At 40.0% G+C, this 23,763-nt stretch overlaps 3 protein-coding genes across 18 annotated transcripts in view; 1 reads left to right on the top strand and 2 right to left on the bottom strand.

Moving 5' to 3' along the window:
• LOC135596706 (uncharacterized) overlaps positions 1–2,105 on the bottom strand; it is a 48,097-nt gene extending 45,992 nt beyond the window's left edge. For 3 of the 9 annotated variants that reach the window (XM_065088782.1, XM_065088783.1, XM_065088786.1), the window contains exons 1-5: positions 1,877–2,100; positions 1,730–1,793; positions 1,559–1,653; positions 989–1,473; positions 225–861 (exon numbers count right to left, since the gene is read on the bottom strand). In XM_065088782.1, the coding sequence (XP_064944854.1) occupies positions 225–861; positions 989–1,473; positions 1,559–1,653; positions 1,730–1,793; positions 1,877–2,068 (1,473 nt within the window). In that variant the 5' untranslated portion in view covers positions 2,069–2,100. Of the gene's footprint in view, positions 1–224; positions 862–988; positions 1,474–1,558; positions 1,654–1,729; positions 1,794–1,876 lie in introns of those variants that run through there. The other 6 variants (XM_065088785.1, XR_010481014.1, XR_010481013.1 and 3 more) reach the window with 6 other exon arrangements.
• A 4,575-nt stretch (positions 2,106–6,680) lies between these two features.
• Positions 6,681–15,068, top strand: LOC103970814 (trihelix transcription factor ASIL2-like). 8 transcript variants are annotated; one of them, XR_010481010.1, is made up of 5 exons: positions 6,682–7,987; positions 10,155–10,251; positions 10,829–10,929; positions 13,484–13,601; positions 14,392–15,068. XR_010481010.1 is itself a non-coding variant. In XM_065088781.1 (2 exons), the coding sequence occupies exon 1, from the start codon at positions 6,874–6,876 to the stop codon at positions 7,981–7,983; it is 1,110 nt and encodes a 369-aa protein (XP_064944853.1). In that variant the 5' UTR covers positions 6,681–6,873; the 3' UTR covers positions 7,984–7,987; positions 8,613–8,885. The 8 variants fall into 8 exon arrangements, 2 of the variants coding, with proteins under 2 accessions (XP_064944853.1, XP_064944851.1); XR_010481008.1 differs by having other exon boundaries at positions 10,155–10,282; XR_010481007.1 differs by having other exon boundaries at positions 10,155–10,290.
• On the bottom strand, positions 14,459–16,986 carry LOC135596705 (cationic amino acid transporter 6, chloroplastic-like). Its single transcript, XM_065088778.1, has 5 exons — positions 16,561–16,986; positions 16,255–16,477; positions 15,631–15,961; positions 15,279–15,510; positions 14,459–15,039 (listed from the first exon to the last, which is right to left on the bottom strand). Exons 1-5 carry the CDS (start codon positions 16,949–16,951, stop codon positions 14,459–14,461), a joined length of 1,758 nt encoding a protein of 585 aa, XP_064944850.1. The 5' UTR covers positions 16,952–16,986.
• Between the last annotated feature and the right edge of the window lie 6,777 nt (positions 16,987–23,763).

Here is a 23,763-nt window from a genome sequence, read left to right as displayed (position 1 = left end):
CTAAAGCAAATTCTAAAGTGTGCTAGATTATTGAGAACATTTCGTGAGATATATTGACTATTAAAATATTCAATGTGCATTCATCTGTCATGACTGCATTTTATAACTCATCAGCACAGGAAAGATCAACTATGCCTAATAATTTGCTGAAGCTGGTAGTACAGATAGTTGATGTCCTTGACTTGGAGAGAAAGGTCAAATGCAAGTAAAAAATGCAAGTATACCTGGTGACTCCAAGCTGCCTCGACTAAGTGTGTTCCATACTCTTCAAGCATTTCATAAAGGAGTATAAAGACCTTCCACCTGCCATGACTATCTAAATCCTGATACCCCAAATGGCACACTTCTCCTACACCTAAGGATCTAGCCTCTGTATCAGCCCATTTCTCTCGTTTTGTCACACTAACACTAGAAGGAGTTGCACTACTCAAATTTATCTTGTTATTCTCTACTACCATTACTGAATTACCAGAGCAACATCCACCATATTGGCTTTCAAGAAAGGAATAGTGTCTTAACATTATTTTCAGAATATAAAGTGCTTGCTTTCTTACAAAAGGATCCTTATCCACCTGCCAGGAATCAAGAAAATGTAAGGACAGTTCAAAGAATATAAATGCTTGCAACAAGACAAAAATAGCACAAAATGTTACCAATCCCTTGCGAATTTCCTCCCAAAATTCCTTTTTGGCTATTATATTTAATGCATAAGTGGTTTTATCAACTGATAGCTCGAAATCTTCTATCTCATAAAATCTAGAGAAATATAAAGAAAGTATGCTAAATGCATCCAGCCGCTCTAGATGTCCAAGAGTAAACAAAGATGAGCAGCAGTTCCATAGTTCTTCTGAAAAACAAGCCCTGGAAACTCAATCTAATTGTGTCAATGGTCTAATACATCTTAGCATGCCAGTAAAAGGTTAAAACTATGTTATGCACCTAAAATGTAACTACAGCACCGAGAGAAAAAAAAAAGTTGGCCTCCTACCTTGAAACGCTATATTGTGACCCTTGCACCTGAATTGTAACCAGAGTCGGCTTACTGAGCGAGCTAAAAACAACCGGAAGGAGCAAGCGCATAGCACAAGAGCGATATTCTGAACCCTGCATAAGCACTCCAAGTGCTAATCTGGACAAGTCCCATGTTAGTTTATTGATAAAACATTCCAAAGAGTCACCCCCATTAATCAAGGTTTGTCCAACACTTTGGATTTCCTCCCTGCATGTCATTGCAGACTCTAGTAGTGACATCAAGATATGTGATACAATTTGCAAGGGTAAAACTCCTAAAGCGATGTCATCTGAACCTTGTTCGACGACATCACTCGTTGTCCATTTATAAGCTGCCAAATCTTCATTTTGAGGCATGCCAATTATAAGTCCCAAAGATCTCAGACAAAATGGCACCAACGTGGCTCCCAAAAGATCCCATGACTGAATCTCGGACACAAGGTCACAGAACAAACCATTAACCTGCCGTAAAACGAACATATTACAGGAACTAGCAGGAAAAGAGAAAATAAATTCATTGGCATCTGATAAGCAGCATCCTGCATACCTGGTTGAACAACTCGGAGTCATCCGAATTGATAGATTTGAGAAGAGGTAAGAAAACTCTCCATATAAGCTGTCGCATTGAACCATCTTGAAACCCTGAAAAAGGGAATAACGATTTCAAGAAACGATCGGAGAACAACAATAGCAGCACCGTGAGAAGCCTTAAACTTACGGGTTTTCTTGATCAGATGGCAAAGAGAACTCGTGTACGACAAGATGTAATTCGATTGAAGCGGCTGAGATAACAAAAGATCAGCCGAGAACGGCGTCTGTCGACGAAAAGAAGAAGTAATTGATAGATTGATTCGGTTTGTCTCACCTCCGCGGCGCCTGCGAATGATTCGAGGAGTAAGGAGAAGAGGGCCGAAGGGGAAAAAGAGGAGGAGACGAGGACGCAATCGATGATCGCGGGGGCGGCGGCGGAGGGGACGACGGCGAGGCTCTTGAGGAGCGAAGTGATGTGGGCGGAGACGGCGGGCGACGAAACTTGCTGGGCCTCTTGCTCCTCCATAAGTTTCTTGGTGGACCGTTATTCTTCTTCCGCTTTTCTTGGGGAAAGATAGTAAAACCCTAACGCAAACGAACCAATTCAAGTGAATTTTGTATCTTTAAAAATTATTTTATAAAGTAAACTTTAATAAAGAATCAAAATTTTAGTATACAAAATTACAAAAAAAAATTATATTTTTAAAACTATTTTAGTACATTTATATACAAAGTTCGATTATATGATTTTAGAATATAATATTATGCGTAGTAAATAAGCCGTAGGTTATAACATAAACTTATTTTAATAGTTTTTAATATATTTATTTATTCTTTTAAATTTAAAAACGATAACATATACCTTTCATTGTTTTTGTTTTAAGAGGCAACTAATATACACCTTTTATACAAAGTGATACACACATATATTTTACTCTTTGATTATATTTGTCGACCAACATGGGATGATGTTTCCACCTAATGCCTTCGATGTGTCTATTAGAATCGTTCGAGCAAAGGTCTCGTTAGATTTGTCACATGATTAAACGTTTTCATTAGAATGCTCTAATGAAAGCTTTCATGGTCCGAGAACTCAACAGTAGAGATTTAAAGGATCATATGATCATCTCACCTCCGCGACACGGTATATAGTATGTCCATTCTTCTTGATGCTTCTACAGAAAAAAAGCACCACAAGATTTATATTTTATTATAAAGTAATCCATGATGTTATGGTAAAAAAACATAGATTTGACGAGGTAAGATTCTATCGGTAAAAGTGAAAAATAAAAAAGAATAATTTGCCTAAAAGAAGCCCCTGGTAAGAGGGTTTTATCATATGATATTTTCATATTTAATTTTGATGAAATGGCTTTTTTTTGTTAAATTAATTTGCTTGACATGAACATAATAACATCAATTTAATCAAGATATAGGGATTTGATTTATTTTCTATTAAATCATATATTATTATTATTTTTTTAATTATCTATGCTATCCCATCGAATCAATGCAACAACAATATCAAAAAAATCATCATCGCCACCGTTCTTGCTAGTGGTGGTCATCACGGTCTTTCTTGTCATAACTAATAAGAACTTTGTCGTCATGGCGATCTTCCTTGTCATTGCTAACAAGAACTATGTCCTAACCTAACGAGCCTTAGCTCTAGCGAAAGTACTAAAAAGTTGCCATTGTCAAATAGTAAAGGAATGTGTCCTGTTGAGCTTCAATAGTGGTATCATCGTCGTCAACCTCCATCCTATCATCGTGGCGGTCACAGTCGTCGTTAAAAATGAGATAAGAGTTACCCGTCGCTTTCTTACCAATAATACATCAACCTTTCCATTGGTCATCATCGTCGTAGTAATTGGTTGAGCATTAAGCCTTAGTAATCAATGAGGCAATCGAGCCATCGCCAATTGGTCACTGTGATCGCTCGTCTTCGTGTTAGTCAACGTGACGATGGTCATCGGTTGAGCCTTGGTGATGAAAAATTGCTAATGTTGATGTTCTCTTTCTCACTATTGCCTATCACATTTGTTATCGATAAAGTCATTTGTTGAGCCTTAGTAACCAGTGGAGCAACCGAGCCATAACATAGTGGGCACTAACATCCCAAGAGGTGGTTGTCCCCGTCGTTCTGATTCCTGTCGGTTATTATCACCTTTAACAAAATACTGTAGAGTCTCAGTAATAAGTAGTTCATCATCGTATCTTCATTTAGCTTTGTGCAGCCCTCACCGAATCACTATATGACTTATTGTTGAATCTCATATTTTGATGATGAAACTACTTGATATATATTTATGATTTAATCTGTGTTTTGAGTGACGCAGGATGCTTCGATCAGGATGAGACAATTAAAGCAGGAAAATCATGTTGTGCCGAAGGAACATGTCAGAAGATTGGACGTCGGACCGGTGGATCGGTCGACGTATCGATAGAAGGCTTCGGGCCGTGGACTCGGGCATCGGGCCAAGAAGAGCGGGTATTGTGCCAAGGATATCGGAGTTGCAGAGTCAACTGGCCGATTGGGCAATAGGCTGCAGGAGAGGACGATGCGCCGAAGAATCGGACAAAGCGTCGATGGACCAATGACATGACCGGACAACTTGGTTAAATTGCTTAGGATTAATTGTCTCGATCGAAGTTTTGTTGTGCAGGATTAACTACGATGAAAGTTAGACAAGCAGCAGGAGTTGCGCCGGAGTCAAGATCATGATCACGTTGGGAGTTCGAGAGTTCGACGGAAGTTCGGACGGTCGTCGGAGGTTCTGCGAGAACAGATCCGAGAAGTCCAGAAGCTTGCCAAGCGAAGCTCGTCGGAACTCGCCAAGTGGATCGTCGCAAAGTCCAGGAGTTTGTCGGATGTCCGCAGAAGAATCACCGAGGGTTCATCGGATGATCGACGGAAGTTCGCCGGAAACTCGCCGGAAGAAGCGATTGACGCATCGGAGCAAAGCTGCAGAAGTTGTCTTAGATTTAATCGTAGTTAGCACGTTGATTAAGCTTGAAAATGGGAGGTGATCCCATTAGCTTAATCTTGGGGCAATTGGGCCCCTGAAAAGATTGAAATTGGGCCGAATGGAGCTAACCATTCGGACCCTGATTGCACCAGGCGGTGCAACCGCCTAGGCCAGGAGGTGCAACCGCCAGGGCTGTGTCTCCCAGCGAGACTGGGCGGTGCAACCGCCCCAGCCAGGAGGTGCAACTGCCCAGAGCTCAGTCTTCGAGCTAGACTGGGTGGTGCAACCTCCCTGACAGAGAGATAGCATCGCCTGAGCTCGGTCTTCGAGCGCAGGCAGAGAGGTGCAACCGCCTCAGTCAAGAGGTGGCACCGCCTGGGGCTCAGTCTTCGAGCCAGACTCAAGCGGTGCAACCACCCCTGACAGAGAGGTGCAACCGCCTGGGCTCAGTCTCCGAGCTCTGCCAGGCGGTGCAACCTCTCCAGTCAAGAGGTGCAACCGCCTGATCCCGGAATTCTGGGATTTGATCGATTTGATCGTTTTGAGCTCCAAATTTGAACTGGGTTGGGGCCTATAAATACCCCACCCATTCAGCACTGAAAAGATACAGATCCACACTGAATTCTTGATCTTTTCAGTGATTCTAAGAGCTCAAATTTGTGTAAAGTCCATAAGTTCTCTTCCTTCTGTTCTTCAAGTCTTGAGTTGTAAAAAGAGGAGAGAAAGGATCTGTAAGGGTTGTCTCCTGAGCCCGTCAAAAGGAGAGAAACTGTAAAAGGGCAGTTAGCCTTTGCCCATTGAAGGAAGGCAGCTAGTTGACGTCGGTGACCTCGTCGGAGGAGGAAGCCAAAAGTGGAGTAGGTCAAGACTGACCGAACCACTCTAAATCTCTGGTTTGCTTTTACTTTGAGCACTTTATCATTACTGCAAACCTCCTACATACCTACTGCCCTCTGCGCTTTTACGAACGAGTCTCTAAGTTCTGATCTTTCCGAATCTGCATTCAGACGTAAATCGGTGTTTTCGTACGATCTTTACACTGTAGTTTACGCTTACGTTTTGATTCCATTTATAATTGCAAATTGCTTTCTGCATATTCATAAAACGCTTTTCAAAGTTCAAAACTGCGTTTAGACGTAAAACTGCGTTTAGACGCAAACTGTGCTTAGACGCAAACTGCGCTCAAATGCAAACTGCGCTTAGACGCAAACTGCGCTTAAACGCAAACTACGCTTAGACGCAAACTGTGTTTAGACGCAAACTATGTTTAGACGCAATCTGCGCTTAGACGCAAACTGCGCTTAAAAGCAAACTGCGCTTAGACGCAATATGCATTTAGACGCAAACTGCATTTAGACGCAAACTGCGTAAACTACGAACTGTGAATCGGCATTTACATCGAAATCGTTTTTATCGGACGAACGCGGCTTTTGTTTTTAAATCGCTGAAAGTTTTCCGCTGCACTAATTCACCCCCCCCCCTCTTAGTGCTCTCGATCCTAACAATCGTCACGTTCGTAAACCATTTAAAGTGTCATCGAAGCATGTATAGTATTAAATGAATAAATCTTTATAATTTTGTATTATTAATTTCGAATGTCATTGAGTATAAAATACTTATGATATCCTTTTCTGAATGAAGTATTCAGTTTTCTAGATAATTTAGATACTTTCAATGAAACACAGAAATAATTTTATGAAGTAGTCATCTGATGCATAACTTCAAACATCAAACTTGATGCATGCCGGACAAAGTTGAGTGATGTGACTGAGTGATGATTAACTTACAATCATCCATCTTATTGAGAATATTTTACCATCTTTGTTTTTCACCCTTTACTAACCATCTTCTCGACAGAGAGATGATCTAAATCAACATGCATCATTTATTTATTTATTTATTTATTTTATACCTAATTTTTAATAAATACAATATAAGATAAATGTTATTATGATAGCATAACTAAGTGAAATCAGAGCATTTATTATTAATCTAAAAATATTCGAATGTGAGTTTTTAGGGAGAGAATTGTAATGGAAAAGACAGATCTTCTATCACAATCAAATTAGAACATCTTAGTAATAACTATTAAAATTAAAACACATACCATTAGTCTTTTCCAAGGATCGAATGCTCATAAAGAGCCAACAGGGTTTGTTGCCATGGCCACGCTCGAGCACACCCGTAAGACTAAGACCTTGCTAACTTTGGGAGTGGTGCACTAGTAGTATCTTTAGCGAGCGCGCCGCCCACCTCAGGATGGTGCCCCGACTCATAACCAAACAAAACACCATTGTTCCCTTCCGCCTACCACCACCCCTCCTTTCTGGCGACCACCACCTCCGCCACTTCCTCTTCCGTGATGGCCTTCTCCGCCGACGCTTCCTCCCCTAAGAAGGACCCACCCTCCCCCGCAGTGCTTGCCGCCTCCGCTGCAGCAGAGGCGGCGGCGTCCCGCTGTCAGTCACCTTCCCCGTCACCGTCCCCCTCGCCGGAAAGATCCGCTTCCCTGCTTCCCCTACCGGCGTCTCTCCCGCCACCGCTGCCCTCCTCCTCCGCCACCCGCCGGCTGGCCGCCCCCATATGGACCCACGAGGAGATCCTTGCCCTCATCGGCGCCTACCGTGACAAGTGGTACGCCTTGCGTCGCGGCAACCTCCGCGCCTCCCACTGGCAGGAGGTCGCCGACGACGTCGCCGATCGCTGCCCCTCCGGCCCCTCCCCGCCCAAGACCTACATACAGTGCCGCCACAAGGTCGAGAAGCTCCGCAAGCGCTACCGCAGCGAGCGCCGCAAGTCCCTCCAGTTCGACACCTCCCTCCCTCCCTCCTCCTGGGTCTACTTCCGCAAGATGCACGCCACGGAGCACGGTGGCAGCGTAGAAGTAGGCGAACCCCACCGACCGTCCGCCTGCCAATCCTCGGTCCCGCCCCACCCGCCCTCCTCCGACGACGAAGAGAATGACGACTTCGAGCACCGCGGCGCTGGCGGCGGGAGCAACACCCAAAGTCTCCACCACCTCATGACCAACGGCGGCTGCGCGATCGGTGAGCTCAGATTCACGATCCCCAAAGCAGTCCGGTCCAAGGTCTATAGAGCTGACGACAGGGTCGCGCCGAACCCTAACGCCGCCACCACCCGCTTCTTCAAGGGTTTCAGCGGCGTGGGGCCCGTGAAGGAGGAGATGCGGCGCAAGATGGAGAAGAAGATGAGGAGGAGGAGGAGGAGGAGGAGGTTGGAGATGGAGTCGAGTGCGGTCAGGGAAATGGTGTCGGCGCTGAGAATGCTGGGTGACGGGTGCCTGGGGATGGAACAAAGGAAGATGGAGATGGCGCGGGAGATAGAGGAGGAGAGGATGGAGATGGAGCTGAAGCGCACGGAGCTTATCCTCGACTCACAGCGCCGCATCCTCGATGCGTTCTTGAAGGGTCTCTCCGGGAAGAAGCGGGCGAAGGTGTCGGCCGAGGATTGACAAGGTCCTCTCACCTTCTTTGCTTCTGACTTGTTTCTTCTATTTAGCTTAGGATGCCTGATGTAGGAACAGCGTGACTTGTGGGCTTTTCTTCGTGTGCTGTTATTTGCTTTCGGGTCATGGAACGACATTTTAAACTATGGCTTGAGTGTCCACTCTCTCTTTTCTGCTTTTCCTTTCTTATGTAGAGATAGTAAAGGTAAACTAGTGTTAGTTTGGTTCGTTTTGAGCTGGCATTTGATAAACTTGTCTATTTTGGCTTTGGAAAGCTTCTACAACAAGTTCCTGAGCCTCTCGCTTTTCTCTTGTGCATTTCAGAAGTGAATCACTGTTAACAGCATGTGATGGTCTCCTTGCTTTTCTATCATTTGGTTCATCATGGCATCACAAAAATTTATCTTGACTCAAAGAATACAATTCTCATCATCTGGCTGATGGGGATCATGTTACAAACAAAATTATCCTGAATTGAAGAATAATTTCTGAGCTGAATGATTGAAGCCAGATTGATGTTGAATATATAAATGTAGGAATGTTACAGCTTCTTTATCATGCTTCTACTGTTTAGTTGAATGAGAGTGGCAGTGTTACCTTACTGTCCTTTTTCTTTTATCTATTTTCTCTTGCAGGAATTTAGTTGAGTGAGTAGCAAGTAAATTCTCCTCACATTTCCAGACTCTGCTTTATACAGATGAAATGTATTAATAAGGCAAATATCTTGGCCTTTCAAAAGCCAGTGGATTTTATTATATTACCTTATCTCTGCTTTATAGCAGCAACTAAGTTGTCTTCACATTTCCAGAACTTTGAACTGTGGAGATGTATTAAGAAAGAAATTATCTTGGCATTTCAGAAGCTGATGCTTCTTCTTGTGAACTTTAGCAGCTGCACTTTCTGCTTTATTTGATTTGCCCACCCTTGTGTTTTCACTTTCATCAACTATATTAAGATTTATGCATGCAAGGGAACACATCTATTATAACTTTTAAATGCTGCATCCTCTTTTGAACTCTCTTAAAAGCATTAACCATCAGTAAATGAAGAGGAGACTTTGTTATCATTTCTTTTTGAATTAAGAATTGCTCAAACTTAATGAATGGTTTTACTCTGTTCTGCATGTTCTGTTTTGCTAGCTTCTTTGAAGAATAACCTAGTTGATGTCTGTTACTCATATTTTCTATTTTAGGATCTTGCTTTACCATAAAACATGTGTCCTTCGTTCAGCAATTCTTTCTTTCGTTGATGGCCTCGCCTCTTCAATCTCTCTGAAATTTGGACTTTTTTTGTGATATCTTATTTGAGACAGATTTTCTTTGTGATATTTATGAAAAATATTGTAAGGTGTATAAGATTCCAAAGCAATGTTGTAAGAAGCATGGAATACATATGTGGCCTCAGAATGCCCAAAAGTGAGCAATTTACTTTATGGAAAGGACAACTTTAACCAATGGGTTAATGCAGACATTTATCTCTGCTTCTTTTACTGGTGTTTGGTCAGTGCTTAAATGATCTTTTACTTGAAAACGTCACACTAGGAGGAAAAAGTTTTTTTTTTCCTTGGAAGCCCAACCTAGCTTTTGCTTTATCACTTTCTACATAGATGTAGAGCTGAATATGATAAATAACAAAAGAAAAGGAGAGACTTGGAAAATATCGAGAGAAAATTGAGGGAGATATTAGTAGTTGAAGAATAATCTTCCCATAACTGAATAATAAATAGGTGATTACATGCAGGTGGGGGAATATGTAAGCATACTAGTGCCTTCCATTAATGAAAAATAAGCTTTATCTTCAATTGTTTCGGTTCTTTTTTCTCAACTCTTGAACAATTTAAGTTTGCATTTCAAGTTCATAAGCATATTCACACTTGAGTTGGAATTTTTTAGAGGGATAATTCGAGGTGATTTACTATTCAAAACTGTTATCTTTGCTATAGAAAAAATTGTTACGCGATTGTACTATATTTTGGCTTTTCTTTATCTTGAAAGCTACATGTAGATTTTCAAAAATGTAATGAATGTCTATTGTTTGCTTTTCTTTATTTTGAAAGTTATATCTAGATTTAGGAGGTAATGAATGCATACACTGGATATCTTAGAGTATGTCTGACAGTTGGTTCCGTTATCAAGGACAAAGTGCATTATGCTTAATAATCTCATTATGAAAACCAGGTTCCATTCATATCAGAAAGGGGAATCCACATCCATGATTGAGATATGTTGATGCAGTCTGCCAGCTGAGCTGTTGTTTCTTTATTTATTTAACAGTGTAAGGAAATCACATGTTCTTTGGATGCAAGGTTCGTAGGTATGATATATCAAATTAGATTCCCTACTACAGTAGCAAACATGTTAATGATGTTGAATCTCATTAAAGGTTTGAGGACATGATTTCTGTCATTGAAAATGTTTTTAAAGTCTTTAGAGATTTGATATTAATTTGATGTTTATAATAAATTGATTCTTGTACACCAATGTTGGAAGAGATGTGGACACAATATTTCATCTGTTGCTAATCTGTTGTTTTCTATGTGAATGTCTCTCTTCCAAGAAGACTTCTGCTGAGTCTTGAGATGGAACTTCTTTTGATGTTTTAAGTTTGAACATACATGTTCAAGTGCCAATCTCTGTATATAGTGTATGTAAATTATGCATGCCTCTAATTTGTAAAAAATGCTATATGCTGGATGTGTTCCTCATGCTTTTCTTTCATCCGATCTTGATCCTCTTGTTGATTATAACACACCTTAAATCTTGTTAGAGAAAGAAACTCTACAACTTTTACATGCACATCATGCAATATTATGCAAGTATATTGCACTTATAGCAACACTGGTGTCACTCAGATATTTTATGGATCAAGTTATTAAAGTGGCTGTCTAGCCATATGCAACCTTTTAACCGAGGAAAAGCTATTGTTGTTAAAGCTCCATTAGCACGTTGCCAGGTAATTGAGCTATATATTTAACAATATATGACTTATTTTCTGGAGTACTCTGTCTCCCTTGCATTGTTATGTTTCTTGGTATGTGCAAATTTATTCATATGAATTGTTAAAATTGCACATCCATCTCTGGAGATATTGACACCTTCATCCTCAAACTGAGATTTTATAAATGTCATGATATGCAGGTATGCATATATGTCCATGTCCAAACTTTTCAATGATAAATGTGCAACAGAAGTTTGCAGAGCATTTATTCTATTCACCTCTGTATGTTGTTTCTATCTTTGTTATTGGCTCTTGCATAAATATAAATTTATGCATTAATGACTTGTTGGAATGTCTAAGATCTTAAAAATTGGATGTTACATAATGTCTTGGTGCAACTGAAGGAGTCCAGTTCAGTGAGTACAATTTGTCTAGGAAGAACTAAAATTTGTTATTTGGATCTTGGACCAACAAAATGGATTAAATCCTAGTAATATGTTGTGCAGTGCAATCATCATGAACCATAATGGAGGATCATATAATTTGGGTTTGTGAACAAACTGCCACTAAGGCTTAAAGATTCTGACATGCTAACTGCTTTGTCAGCAAAATAGAAGAAGTTCTAGTTACATGGTGCATTGCATATCAGGGCAAGGCACCAAAACTTTATGTTGTTCTCTAGGGCCTTAGATAACTCATTAAGCATTCTAGAATCAAATGATTGGTTTGGATGAGAATATTCAACATCATTTTTGGTAGGCAGTGGATTGATAGTGATAACATGACTGCTAAAGATGAGTCTATTTAATTGAATTAATTTAATTATTAAAGATAATCTTGTGATTGCTAACACATGATAGAAGCCTACTACTGCTGAATATTTGAGGTGAATTTGTTTCTCAACTTAATGTTTGTGTAAGAAAAGTTAGTCGATGATGTTTGAGCATTCGCTTCTTTCTAATGTCTATTAATTTTCTATTGGCCTCTATGGATTGATCACAGGTTATAACATAATTGGAGCACTTATATGTCTTGATCTTATACTAATTCGGTCAATACAGATCTCATAACATTTTCTTATATATTTATCAGTTGCCAATTAAAATGAAACATTTCATTCTTATGAAGATGGACCAGATTGATGCTGTTATAATTAAAGGCTGGCAAGCAAGGCCCACTTTTTGTTGTGACTAATTTCATTTGTTCTGATTAGTCTTGTGAAGACCGACAGATAGATAAGTCGATTAATTTAAGTGGAAGCTTCACTCTTAGAAATTAACTTATGACCTATTGTTGGAACATTCATCCTTGTGGCTGGTCTTCTTGTTGTTAGTGAAGGCTTATGGTATACTTAAGAAGATTTCACCAACTAGGTTCTTCGTACAGCTTTTAGTTATATACTATAAAGTAATAGCATTCGTGCATCGCTAGCAGAGAAAGGAACACCTTGGGTTGTAATGGAATACAAAGGATGATGTCTATATTATGTAAAAGAGTTTGCCATTAAGGATATCTGCAAATAATACATTGTTGGATAATGCAGTTTTACAGTAATTTGTAAGTGATGGTAACGTTCCTCTATTACTACTTGGGCTTCATGGGTGTCAATTAGAAAGTTTCTGATTCAAGATTGCATATTTTTGTTTTGTTCCTTCCGAACATGGCTGTGCCAAGAAACTTGTGCAGGGCTGTCTGAAATGAAGAGTATAGAAGTGTACTTAAAGTAAATGGGAGATCAGTGCATAATAAGAAAGCTGAAAATATTGGTACTTTATCTGGAGAGGAATCTGTAGCTTCTTTTTGGGGTATATGCATGATTGTTTCACGATTCTTATTTTGAAGATATCAACTCTTATTGACATGAGACACCAACTGCCAATTTGTCTGAGGGCCCTCTTCTCAGCTTTGCCAGAGTTATCTCATTTGTTAATATTTGTTTTTATCTCGTTTGTTAGTATTTGTTGCTAGATGAGTCACATTGCCCCTTTTGGGTTAAGGAAATATAATGCACTTAGATGCACACTGTGGTGGTTGTTACTTTGATTTTCATGAGAAGGTGGTTTCATTGTTAAGCCAGCTAAAAGATACCAGTTTGAGTACCTAATACAACTTTCTGTATGTCTTGTTGGGCTTCATTAGCTGAAGTGTAGTAGTCAGGGCCATCAATTTGCTCACTTGAACCAAATTATGAGTTACCGTTTCATTGTTTATTTGTTTCTCTAAATCTAAGATTGCTGTAGCAGTGATCATCATGTTCTGCTGTTAGTCTTGGGAAACCTACATCTTTTTGTTTCTGAAAATACTACACCTGTTTATGTCTGGGTAATCTGGGAAGTCAAGAGACCTCAGATGTTCTTTCTGGCTTATTCAAAAGCTGGATTGCTCTTGTTTCAGGGTGTTGCTTTATCAGAGACTTAGGAAGTGGATGCCAAGTTGAGGTGGATCCAAGTGCTTTTAGCTGCTAAAAAGAATCTTGTTGGCATTCAGAATTTAGATGATGATTTGTTCCCTTCATGTCCTTAATGATGATCTTCTCTGGATCTTGCTTTTCTGTTGTATTTCTATTCAGGTCCTGCCACAGAACTGGAGCAAGTGATGATGGGTTCCATGACGGCCGAACAATCATTGGACTTGGTTGCCAATTCAGATTCTGGACATCCAATGGGAAGTCCACATGGAAACTTACTGTAAGCTATCTAACTTGATGACTTTTACTCTGAGCACAGCCATTTGGTTATTCTGTTTGACATTTCTTGCTTTGAGGACCACCTGCTGAGGCAGTCAGTGGTCCAGGCAATAGATTCATTGATTGCTATAGTTGGATCATCACCTGTGATTACAGATACTGAAAGCATGGCATCCCATTGACTTACTCGTGCACATCCAGTTGGAAGTGGAAATTTCCTCCTTGATGCTTGGCTTTTTTTTCTTTTTTATTCTTTCGTGGCCAATGCATGGTGGTCCTTGTCAAATTCAAATGATTCCATGGTCCTGGAGGAAAATTGGGACCGTCGTTCAATTGCTGTAGCATGAAAGTGATTTAGTTGTTTTTGCTCGTTCAATCGCTTGAAAACTTTAATGTAGATTTGCATGCTTTATCTTCCATCTATTCAAGCAATGCAGATCTTTTTCTGGAGACATGTTTTGAGAGTATTCCCAACATGAAAAGCCGAACAATCCAACAAAAATGTGTTCTGCATGAGAATTAGCAGTACAATCTTATTTCATGCTTCTATTCTGATGTTTGGTGGAGTATTGTGTTCTTTCATGGTTTATCCTTGGTGTGGTAATAACCTCTGTTGATTATTGATGGCTATTAACTCTCATACGATGAATAGATAGATGTCAAACCAAGACAATGATGATTAATGGATTACTGTGGAAACAATGTGGAGATGGGTTTTAGAAAGCATGCATTTTTGTTGTTATTGTCCTCCTCATTGACCTTTTAAAAATTGATTGTCTTTTCCTATAAAGGTTGCTTGGCATGGCATGGCATTTGAGCCACCCCAAAAGGCCAACAGAGGTCAACAACACTGGCGCGCTACGGCCCCTGTACCTCCAGCTTTCCCTGCTGCGGCGGAGATGGTTCGCCATGGTTGCCCTCGGAAGCCCCCCTTTCCATCTCCATCTCCTCCGCGTGGAACGTGGAGTGAACGCCATACAGCGCATAGAACAAGGTGATGAAGCAGCTCCACAAGACAAACCTCAGGAAGGACCTCTTCTTGAGTCTAGCCATGAGGAACACGCTGAGGAAGATGGAGGCAGCCGCCGGCCACGGCATCAGCGGAACCGACCACTCCGCCGTGCTGCGGTTGCATGGGACTTTGCGGTGGAAGATCCCGGTGATGGCGATGGCGGCCGTGCCGAACATTGCTAGTCCCCACCAGTACCCGCCGTTGAGCTTCCATGAAAGGGAAAAGCCAATCGAAGTCGACGTGAGCAGCACAAGGAAGAGGAGAGTGGGGAGGGGACTGCTGATGCCGCCGCTGCCGCCGAGCTTCACGTAGCGTCGGTAGATGAGTGCGCCGGCCACCAGGTAGAATACTATCTGCGTTCCGATCGATATCATCTCGATTACTATTTCGAGGTCCGTGAAGAGTGCGATGGACGCTGTACATATCCCTGCATTATGAAGGAGAAATCTTCTTATATACATATATATTATATTGACATGACATAGATTAGAGAGAGAGAGAGAGAGAGAGAGAGAGAGAGAGAGAGAATGACTGGAATAAATAGTTTCTTATGTTTCTAAGTGGAAGTGTCCTCGGTGTTCATGGCACTTTTTCTGGGGACAGCGGAAGCCATGAAGTGAGTCTTTAGGTAGGTTAAATGAGTAGGAAATATATGGCGCCACTTACCCAAGAAGATGGTGGCGTTGATGGGAGTTCCAGTGGAAGGATGGACTTTGGCCAACCAGAATGGCACGAGACGAGCCCTGCCGACGACGCACAAGTACCTCGCCTGGCCCAGCATGGCAACGAGCAGCGACGCCACGATGCCCAAGCTTGCCCCCACTCCCACAACGTTGCCCATCCATCTCCAACCTACCATGTTCTTGAAGGCCGAAGAGAAGGAAGCGTCGTCCAATATCTACGTTAAGCAGAAGAACAAGCTTGGCGTCATGTGTGTGTATATATACATATATATATATATATATCGAGAGAGAGAGAGAGAGAGAGATTGATAGATCGATAGAGAGAACACCCGCACCTCATCATATGGAATCATGGAGCACAAAGCCAGGGCCATCAAGCAGTAAAGCGCGGAGACGATGAGCACGGAGCCGGCAATACCTATGGGAAGGCTCTTCGAGGGGTTTCTGATCTCTTCTGCCATGGTCGACACGGAATCATAGCCGATATAGCTGACGTATACTATGGCCGCCCCATCAAGAACACCACGAGCACCGAACGGAGCCAAGCCTTTGGGCTCAATCAGGTTCTTGGGATTGCCGTTTGCGAAACATGCGACGATGACGACCCCGAAAAAGATCACGTGAAACACCGTCATTACAACGTTCACAATGGAGCTCTCCTTTGTACTGTTAACACTCCAGCAGCATAAGAAACAGCGACATCAGAACGATAACAGTACATAGTATGACATGAACTATAGACCTTGACATACACACACAAACAAGACCATGTTAATCTGCATAAGGAAACAAAACCTCATGAGTGAACTCCCACTATCTCATAAGCAAACAGAAGACCCAAGTGCTGGAGTCACCGAGAGAAAGGATAAGAAGAGAAGAGCTGAAGAAGAAGAAGAAGTAGAAGAACCAAAGCAGGAAAAGAACTACGGCCATATGTGACAAAAGGAAACGATGCATACCTGTGGCACAAGCATAGGGTGACGAGAATAATAAGAGCAACAGCAGGGAAATCTAGTGCATTGTAGCCTTGTGCCAAGCCATCCACTTGTACCCTCCACGACTTGGGATCATCCACGCCGAATGCGTGACTCAAGTACTCCGTAAAGGTTCTGGCCACCGCCGCGTTCGACAGCACATACTCCATCAGTATGTTTGCTCCTCCGAAGTAGCCCACGAATTCTCCTGGATATATATCACTCAGCAAAAGCAAGCGCAAATCTAAAAGCTACTCGGTGCTAATTGAAAACAGATGTTTCGTATTGTACCAAATGTCACTCTTAGATAACTAAAAGCGCCGCCAGCGACGGGCATCTCGACGGAGAACTCAGTGTAACACATGGAAGAGAGAAGGGCCGATACGCCGGCGACGATGTAAGAGATGAAGACGGCTGGTCCCGAGACCTTGTGGGCGACGCGCCCGGTGGTCACAAAGACTCCGGCGCCGAGCATTCCTGCCACGCCCAGTGCCACGAGATCGTACCACTCCAGCTTCCTCTTCATGTCCGCTCCAGATCTTTGCCTCACCTGGTTCATCTCCTGGTCCGGGCTCCATGTGACGAACATTCTCTTTCGGAGTCTGTGAGGTGTTTGGGAGAGGGAGTGGAGGATGGTGGAGAAGGAGAGGTGGTGGGGGCGTGCAAGAGGGGCGGTGGCCATGCTTGCGATGGAGGCTTTCTCTGCAGGGCTTTATACATGAGCGTGGGAGGATATCTGAAATAAAACAACTCGTTATGAACTCAGATTTTACCCTTAGCAATGATGGAATCTTGAGTGTCCCCGAGATTTGGATGGCATTTGTTCGTCACCCTTAGATTTCTCGTGGAACGACTACAAATTGTTGTCCTTTGGCTTTAAGGCAATCGCAAGCGCCCCTACCTCAGGTTCCTTTCCTTTCCTATCCTATCCTATATTGTTTTATTCTTGTTCTTTTCTCCTCCTCCTCCTCCTCCTCCTCCTCCTCCTCCTCCTCCTTTTTTGCTTGAATCTTCCAAGTTATCCTCCCGTTGTCAATATCCTTAGTCGTTACTCTTGGTTCATATCTGAAATACATATCGATCCAATTCTTATCCATTATTGTTGGCACAGCCAGTCTTAGGTTTTACTAGACCTGCCTTTCCTGTTTTCAGGTACTGCTAAGAATTGACTTCTCTTACTCTTTCTCTTTGAACTCACCACTGTTGATTGTTTACAAGTCAAAAAGGAAGCATGTTAATAATATCCATCGGACCGGGTCAGCTACAGCAAACTAATGGTGGAGAGATGATGCAAGAGGTTATAAAGAAAGCCTAATCAAACAAGTGGAGTTCAAAAACAAAGGAATTTGGCACAGGCAACTCCTTCCTAGGTGCTTTTCTCTCTCAATGTTTCTCTCAAAAGGAAAGACAAAGAGAAAAGTGAGATCTAGTTACCAATAAGAATAAGAATATATACTAACATCTAGTTACTTCCAGTATAGGCACCCCCTTAGAATGAAAGTAGAGTCATCCAGGTTAGTGATAAGATCAAGCTGGACTGGGGATATTGTGCATAGCAGCAAGATAGATAGATGCAGATGAAAGTAACCTTCCTTCATGTGCAGCAAAAAGCCTGTCATCTAAAGATAATATCACCAATATAAACAATTGAGTTTTTACATCGATCGATCTATCTCCACATGATATCAGTATACACAATCTTCCTTGTGAAGATGCAGAGAGAAACTTTTCCCAATACTAATTTATTTACCTTAACAGCTAAAGCGGCTAATCAAGGAGGGAAAGGTGTGCAAAATAATGTGTATTTGGAAGACATAAAAGCATGTCTGTTCTCGGTAATAGTCTCTGAAACTTGTTATCGAGAGTCAAGGTGGAAGACAGATTAATGGTGCGTCGTCACTTATCAGCAAGCATGATCTTTCCTAGATAATGTGACAAGATAGCGGTTGGTTCTAAGCTTTTGTTTAACACTTTTAAGATGCCATCTTACTCTCTTAAACCATTTGTTTGACCATATGTATTATGCAAAGAGAGATAGCTAGTCAAATGTCAAACATTGGTGTGCCGGACAGTGGTCAATACAATATTATGCTAATTAATCCACATAGTTGATGGCACCCTTATGATTTATGATCATTATCTTTTACCTTCACCCAACTCTGAAGCATCATCTATCTATCTAGATAAGCAAACCACTACTATCTTCTCACAGCATCATATCTCACAATGTTTTAGCACCCCTAATACCATGGCTTTGGCTTTGGCTTTGGCTTTGTTTGTTTTTTCTGTACATGTCATGGACCATGTTATGCTCTCGAAACCTCCACGTCATGTGCTAAAGTGCAGGCAACCATGAGAAAGAAAGGTAACGTTTGGATCAGTGAACTGTCGATTATGGTTCTGGCTAGCTAGATAAGCTAATTTAATCTCGATTAACTTGCAAACTAACGTGTAGTTCAACAAGCAACGCCTTGTTTTAACTACACCAGCTTTCAAGAAGGAATATGGAACATATCAGCATGAGGGTATCATTAGATGGATGGAACAAAGCAAGTGCAAGAGTGGATTCTCGTGGATATGATTGGTGAATTACATGTTGGAGTGGGGACTTTTGATGGCCCAAAAAGTGGATTCTACTCGAAGCTATCCCGTCCCAGTCTTTCCAAGGAATACTGCAACAGTATCCATGGCATTGTGTGCCCCTCTTTTTAGTCATGGGTTGCTGCTTTATGAGAAGACAAGCCAAAGAGAGGCTCAAGAGACACTGCAGCACCTCAATGCTGTTGGCAAGAACAAAGGTACTAACTACACTTCTAGGAATTTTAGGGAGGCATATAAACTGATTTACCTAAACCTTTTCGGTGATGGTGATCATTCTCGAAAAAGAATGTCGAATGCATGAGACTTGTGTCGATGTGAGGTCCGAAGAGGATCAACTTAGGACGACCGTTCTTTCTTTCCGACAAACTTCACAATAGTAGGTAAACACACATGATAGGGGGGATTTGCCTTCTTTCTTTCTTACTGCACATGGAATAAAGCCAAATCCAAAAGCTTTTTCTACCCGTGCATGGCCTTTGTTAATCTGAAACCAAAACCAAAATGGCATAATATTTACTCGAGCTGAACATGAACTCCAAGATCTTTCTGTTGTTATTGAGATTTGTTAATAGTCATATATTTTGTTAAGCTTAAAGTATTTAAATTTTCATTTATAATTTTTGTTATGTTCTTTTTTTTTTTTAATCTTTCTTTTACCATTAATATTAATCATTTTACATCTTCTAATAAGTCTCGTAAATATATGTTTATACTATTTTGAATGATTCTCCCTTATCTTATCCACCGTCTAAGCGATACATAGTTGTTCATGAATAAAAATATTTTTTTTTATATTTTTAAATAACTCAAAACATCCATCTCACCATTTTTATCTCAATAATATAATTTTTTTGCATGTGTTATTTCTTCTTAACAATCAACACTTAGATCTATAAAGCGTTGATGATCTCATAATTATCTTATAATTTTTTTAATTTAAAAGATATGTGATGATATCCATTTTTACTCTATAGATAATATCTTTATTGATCTCTTAATCTTGTTGAATAGTTGATCTATGATACCTAAATTTTTTACTTAAAAGGAATTTCTTGTCCATCCAACGTAACTATATTCTTATATCTATTCTTAATATTATTAAAATTATATCTTATATATATTCAATTTTAGTTTCTAAAGATTGTCTTCATATCCCATGTTTATAATTAATTCAACTTAGATTCTCATCAACTAACTGACTAAGATAATATCATCAATAAATAATATATACCAGACATATTTATCTTGTAAATAACTAATAAATCCATCCATTATAAATTTGAAAAAATAGCAACTTAATACAAATCCTTGACGTAATCGTAAGCTTAACATAGGAAATTCACTAAGACACCCTCCGTATAATTATAATTAGTGGATATAGTTTTTTTTCTTTAAAATTCATCATAATAAAATTTTAAGAACTTTATTGTAAATTTTATAAATCAATAAAAATCATATGTATATTTTGTAAGTTATTCACGATCATAATCATGGTGATCATCATAAACATAGGAAACAGAGAGCCAAAAGCCTCTCGAAATCCTTACAACTTTGCTGGACCGTTCGGGTGGCTTGAGTGGCTCATCTTGGCCATCAGCAGCATTCTTTCTAGTTTATTGGTGATAAAAATGGGTTGACTTTAAGACTTGCAAATCTCTAAAGAAGCTTTGATGGATATGCTTTCTCTTATATAATTCTTTATTTCAGTATCATGCATAAAGGAGACTTTGTTAGTTCCTTTTTCCAAGGAAGAGCAGATGCATTATATTATTAATACTCAAAAATCTTATCATGCTCCTCCTCATGATAGGCTATTTTCTTGGCATCACATGGAAAAAGAACCAGCATTATTCCCTGCTTTGATTAAGAAGGGTGGCTTAGTCCTCAGGCCCTCTCATGCGGATGGAAAGCTCACCCAAGAAAGAAGAGTCAGTCAATCCTCATCCTAATCTTTCTGTGTTCTGCTTATCTGTTCTCAATATATGGCAAGTTCCACAGTACCTTGCTATTGTTAAATATTTAACTCTTGGTTATCTATCTAAAAGCTCAAGCCAAATGATGAGATATGATGCATTTGTATATATTTCTGATACCATCCACTTTCACCTGGTAAAGGTACAACACATGTATGGATTTCTGGTTTATGTTACGTCCCATCAATCACCTAGAGTTAGAGTTTCTATTGGTGGCAGAATCAGTTCCTGTGTTGGTATAGTATGACTGATCCGCAAGCAAAAATAAATTTTCACTACATGGAGACCAACCTCTCTAGCATCATCACTACCTTAACTATCTCCTCTCACAACATGCAGAAGTTTAGGTCAAGGATTCCACTAGGGCAAAAGACTCCTCCCCATCTGCATGCAACAACATCTACTCTATTTTGACAACCTATCTCTTGTGTGATCGTAACAAAAGTTCCTTGGAGTGATACTTTTATACTCAAATGAAACGTGAGATGGAAGACCCAGGCTAATAATCACTTCGTCTTTGGTTTGCATGCATGCAGGCGACAGAGTTTTCTGAGATAGTCTGGATCATCAAACACAGGCACAAAGTTACCTGCCTGTCTGTCGCATTTACGATAAAACAAAGGATTGATTATATCTAATAATATCCTAGTATGGTCGTCGTTCACTTTTGTTACTTCCTTATCGTCTAAAATCCACGTAACGTAATTAGGAGCAAAACTTTGCTGATGTGGTGCCCATTTCAGGCGTACCGAAGAAGATAGAAGACAAAAAGCCAAAAGACAAAATTGATCTGAACAAAATCATGGGTGACAATATTGATGGCTACCATCGATAAATGTGAGATGGGTCTGCCATCACAAAAGTAAGCCTTACCAATGCCCCAGCACCTCAACAAAAGCAGCAACTCAACTAGCGTGTACTATAGATAGATTAGCAGCTCCAAAAAGCAGCAACCCCAACCGGCGGCATGTGCTATGGATCACAGCCAATCTTTATGATGGTGAAATGGGGTTGGGGGAGGGTCCTAAGAGCCCTAGCTAGTTCACACGACTGCTGGTTTGCACTCCATGACCAAGCATTCATTGCAAGGCATGCGTGCATACCAATTTGAGTTTTGTGAATCTAAGTGAGTATGTTTATTCTTTAGACAGATGGATCAGTTCTACCATAAAGTAGAACATCCTAATATCACACTAGTAATTAAAATGGAGGAGGAGTCTAAGCCTACCGATTTCCTCAGTTTCTCGACCTCTTTTGATTTGTATTGTTACTGTGTCACTACATTGTTCTCCTTCCTGCTTTTGATTTCTTTAAGTGCATGGCATCATTTTTCTTCGCAGACAGAACAAAAGGCATTTAAGTTGGCCGCCATTGACGCAATTTGTCACGGGAGGGGAATTGAAATAGAGGCTGAGAGAGGTTTCCTTGGTCAAAGACTCGAAAGGCATCAACATAGTTATAAGCACAAGGGAGAATAAAGATCTTCCTAGCTCGACACAACTTCCTCGAGAAGGATCATAAAGATGGTAGGAATATTTTGCTTGGATGCTAGGTAGGAAAGATGCACCATAGGGGGTGCAAGTTTAAAGCATGAGCTCCACAGGATTTGTAATTGAAAATAATGCAGCAGCAGCAGCAGCAACTCTTTGGAGCCACCGGAAAAGCTGACGCACTTTTTTAAGGGCGAAAACTCGACAAGATTTTACGTGGTTTTTTGGGGGTGAAAGAGAGAGCGCGATGTGGGTGGGCATAAGGGACTGACAGAGCCAAAGAGAACGAGAGAGAGAGCAGACACAGCCTTGACTTTCTTCGTCACTACAGTGAAAATGTTAAAGAGAGTATCTTACAGTATTTTCGATTAATGGAAAGATATTTATTTATATTAATCAAAAAATAAAATATAATTTTTTTAAATAATAAAAAAAGCTATCATATCTCAAAAGCATCGATTTATATTACCCAAAAGATAAATAATAAATATCTATTTATTATAATCTAAATTTTTTATATTTTATTTCATAGAATCCTAATTATTTGAATTAATCTTATCACACCTTCTTAATTCAAAATATTTATAACTTGAAGTTGTCTTCCAAAAAAATAATTTTTTTTTTATGAAAGTCTATGTAAAGATGTTGATAAACTGATCTTTGGTGCTGCATTAGTCCATTTAAATTTATTCTTTATCGATCGATTCATGAATAAAATAAAATTAAGCTTCGATATGTTTATTATGCTCGTAGAAGATATAATTCTTTATCATTGTAATAGTAGATTTGTTATCGTAGTAAATTTTAGTAGGTCCACCTTTTGTTTCTTGGAGATCTAATTATTTGACATGTATTTGTAGCCACAACATATTTTGCCTTCGAACTTGAGAGAACAATACATTCTTTTTTTTTCTTTTTTTTTTTATATGAAATCACACTTGAGCATAAATCCTAAAGCGCCGTAATTGATAGTTTCCTTATGTGTCTAAGAACTCTTTTAGTTACTCCAAAGTGATACTCGCTAGGGTTGTACATAAATTTAGATAACAAACTAATTACAAACATAATACATTATGTGGCCTTGAATATATGAGATAAACTAACCTTCTAATTAAACTTATATACGGTTACTCTTATATTTTTTTCAACTCTATCATTTAGCATAAGTTTATCATTTGTATTCATTAGAGTATTCACTAGCTTATAAATTGTCATATGAAACCTTTTAAATAAATCTTTAGAGTATTTTTCTTGGCACAAAGTAATTCCATGTGCATATCTAATGAATTTCAAATTCTATCATCATATATTTTTTTTATTCCACAAGCATATCTAATGAATTTTTAGTATAAATCATATCATCCACATATAAACAAATAATAAAAATTTTCATATCTTGAGATTTTATATATAAAGTTAGCTCATTTAAA

Source organism: Musa acuminata, chromosome BXJ1-11, assembly GCF_036884655.1.
Source record: "Musa acuminata AAA Group cultivar baxijiao chromosome BXJ1-11, Cavendish_Baxijiao_AAA, whole genome shotgun sequence".
Lineage (NCBI taxonomy): Eukaryota > Viridiplantae > Streptophyta > Magnoliopsida > Zingiberales > Musaceae > Musa > Musa acuminata.
Note: the sequence above shows the minus strand (reverse complement) of the source record. Positions and strands in the feature narration are given on the sequence as shown.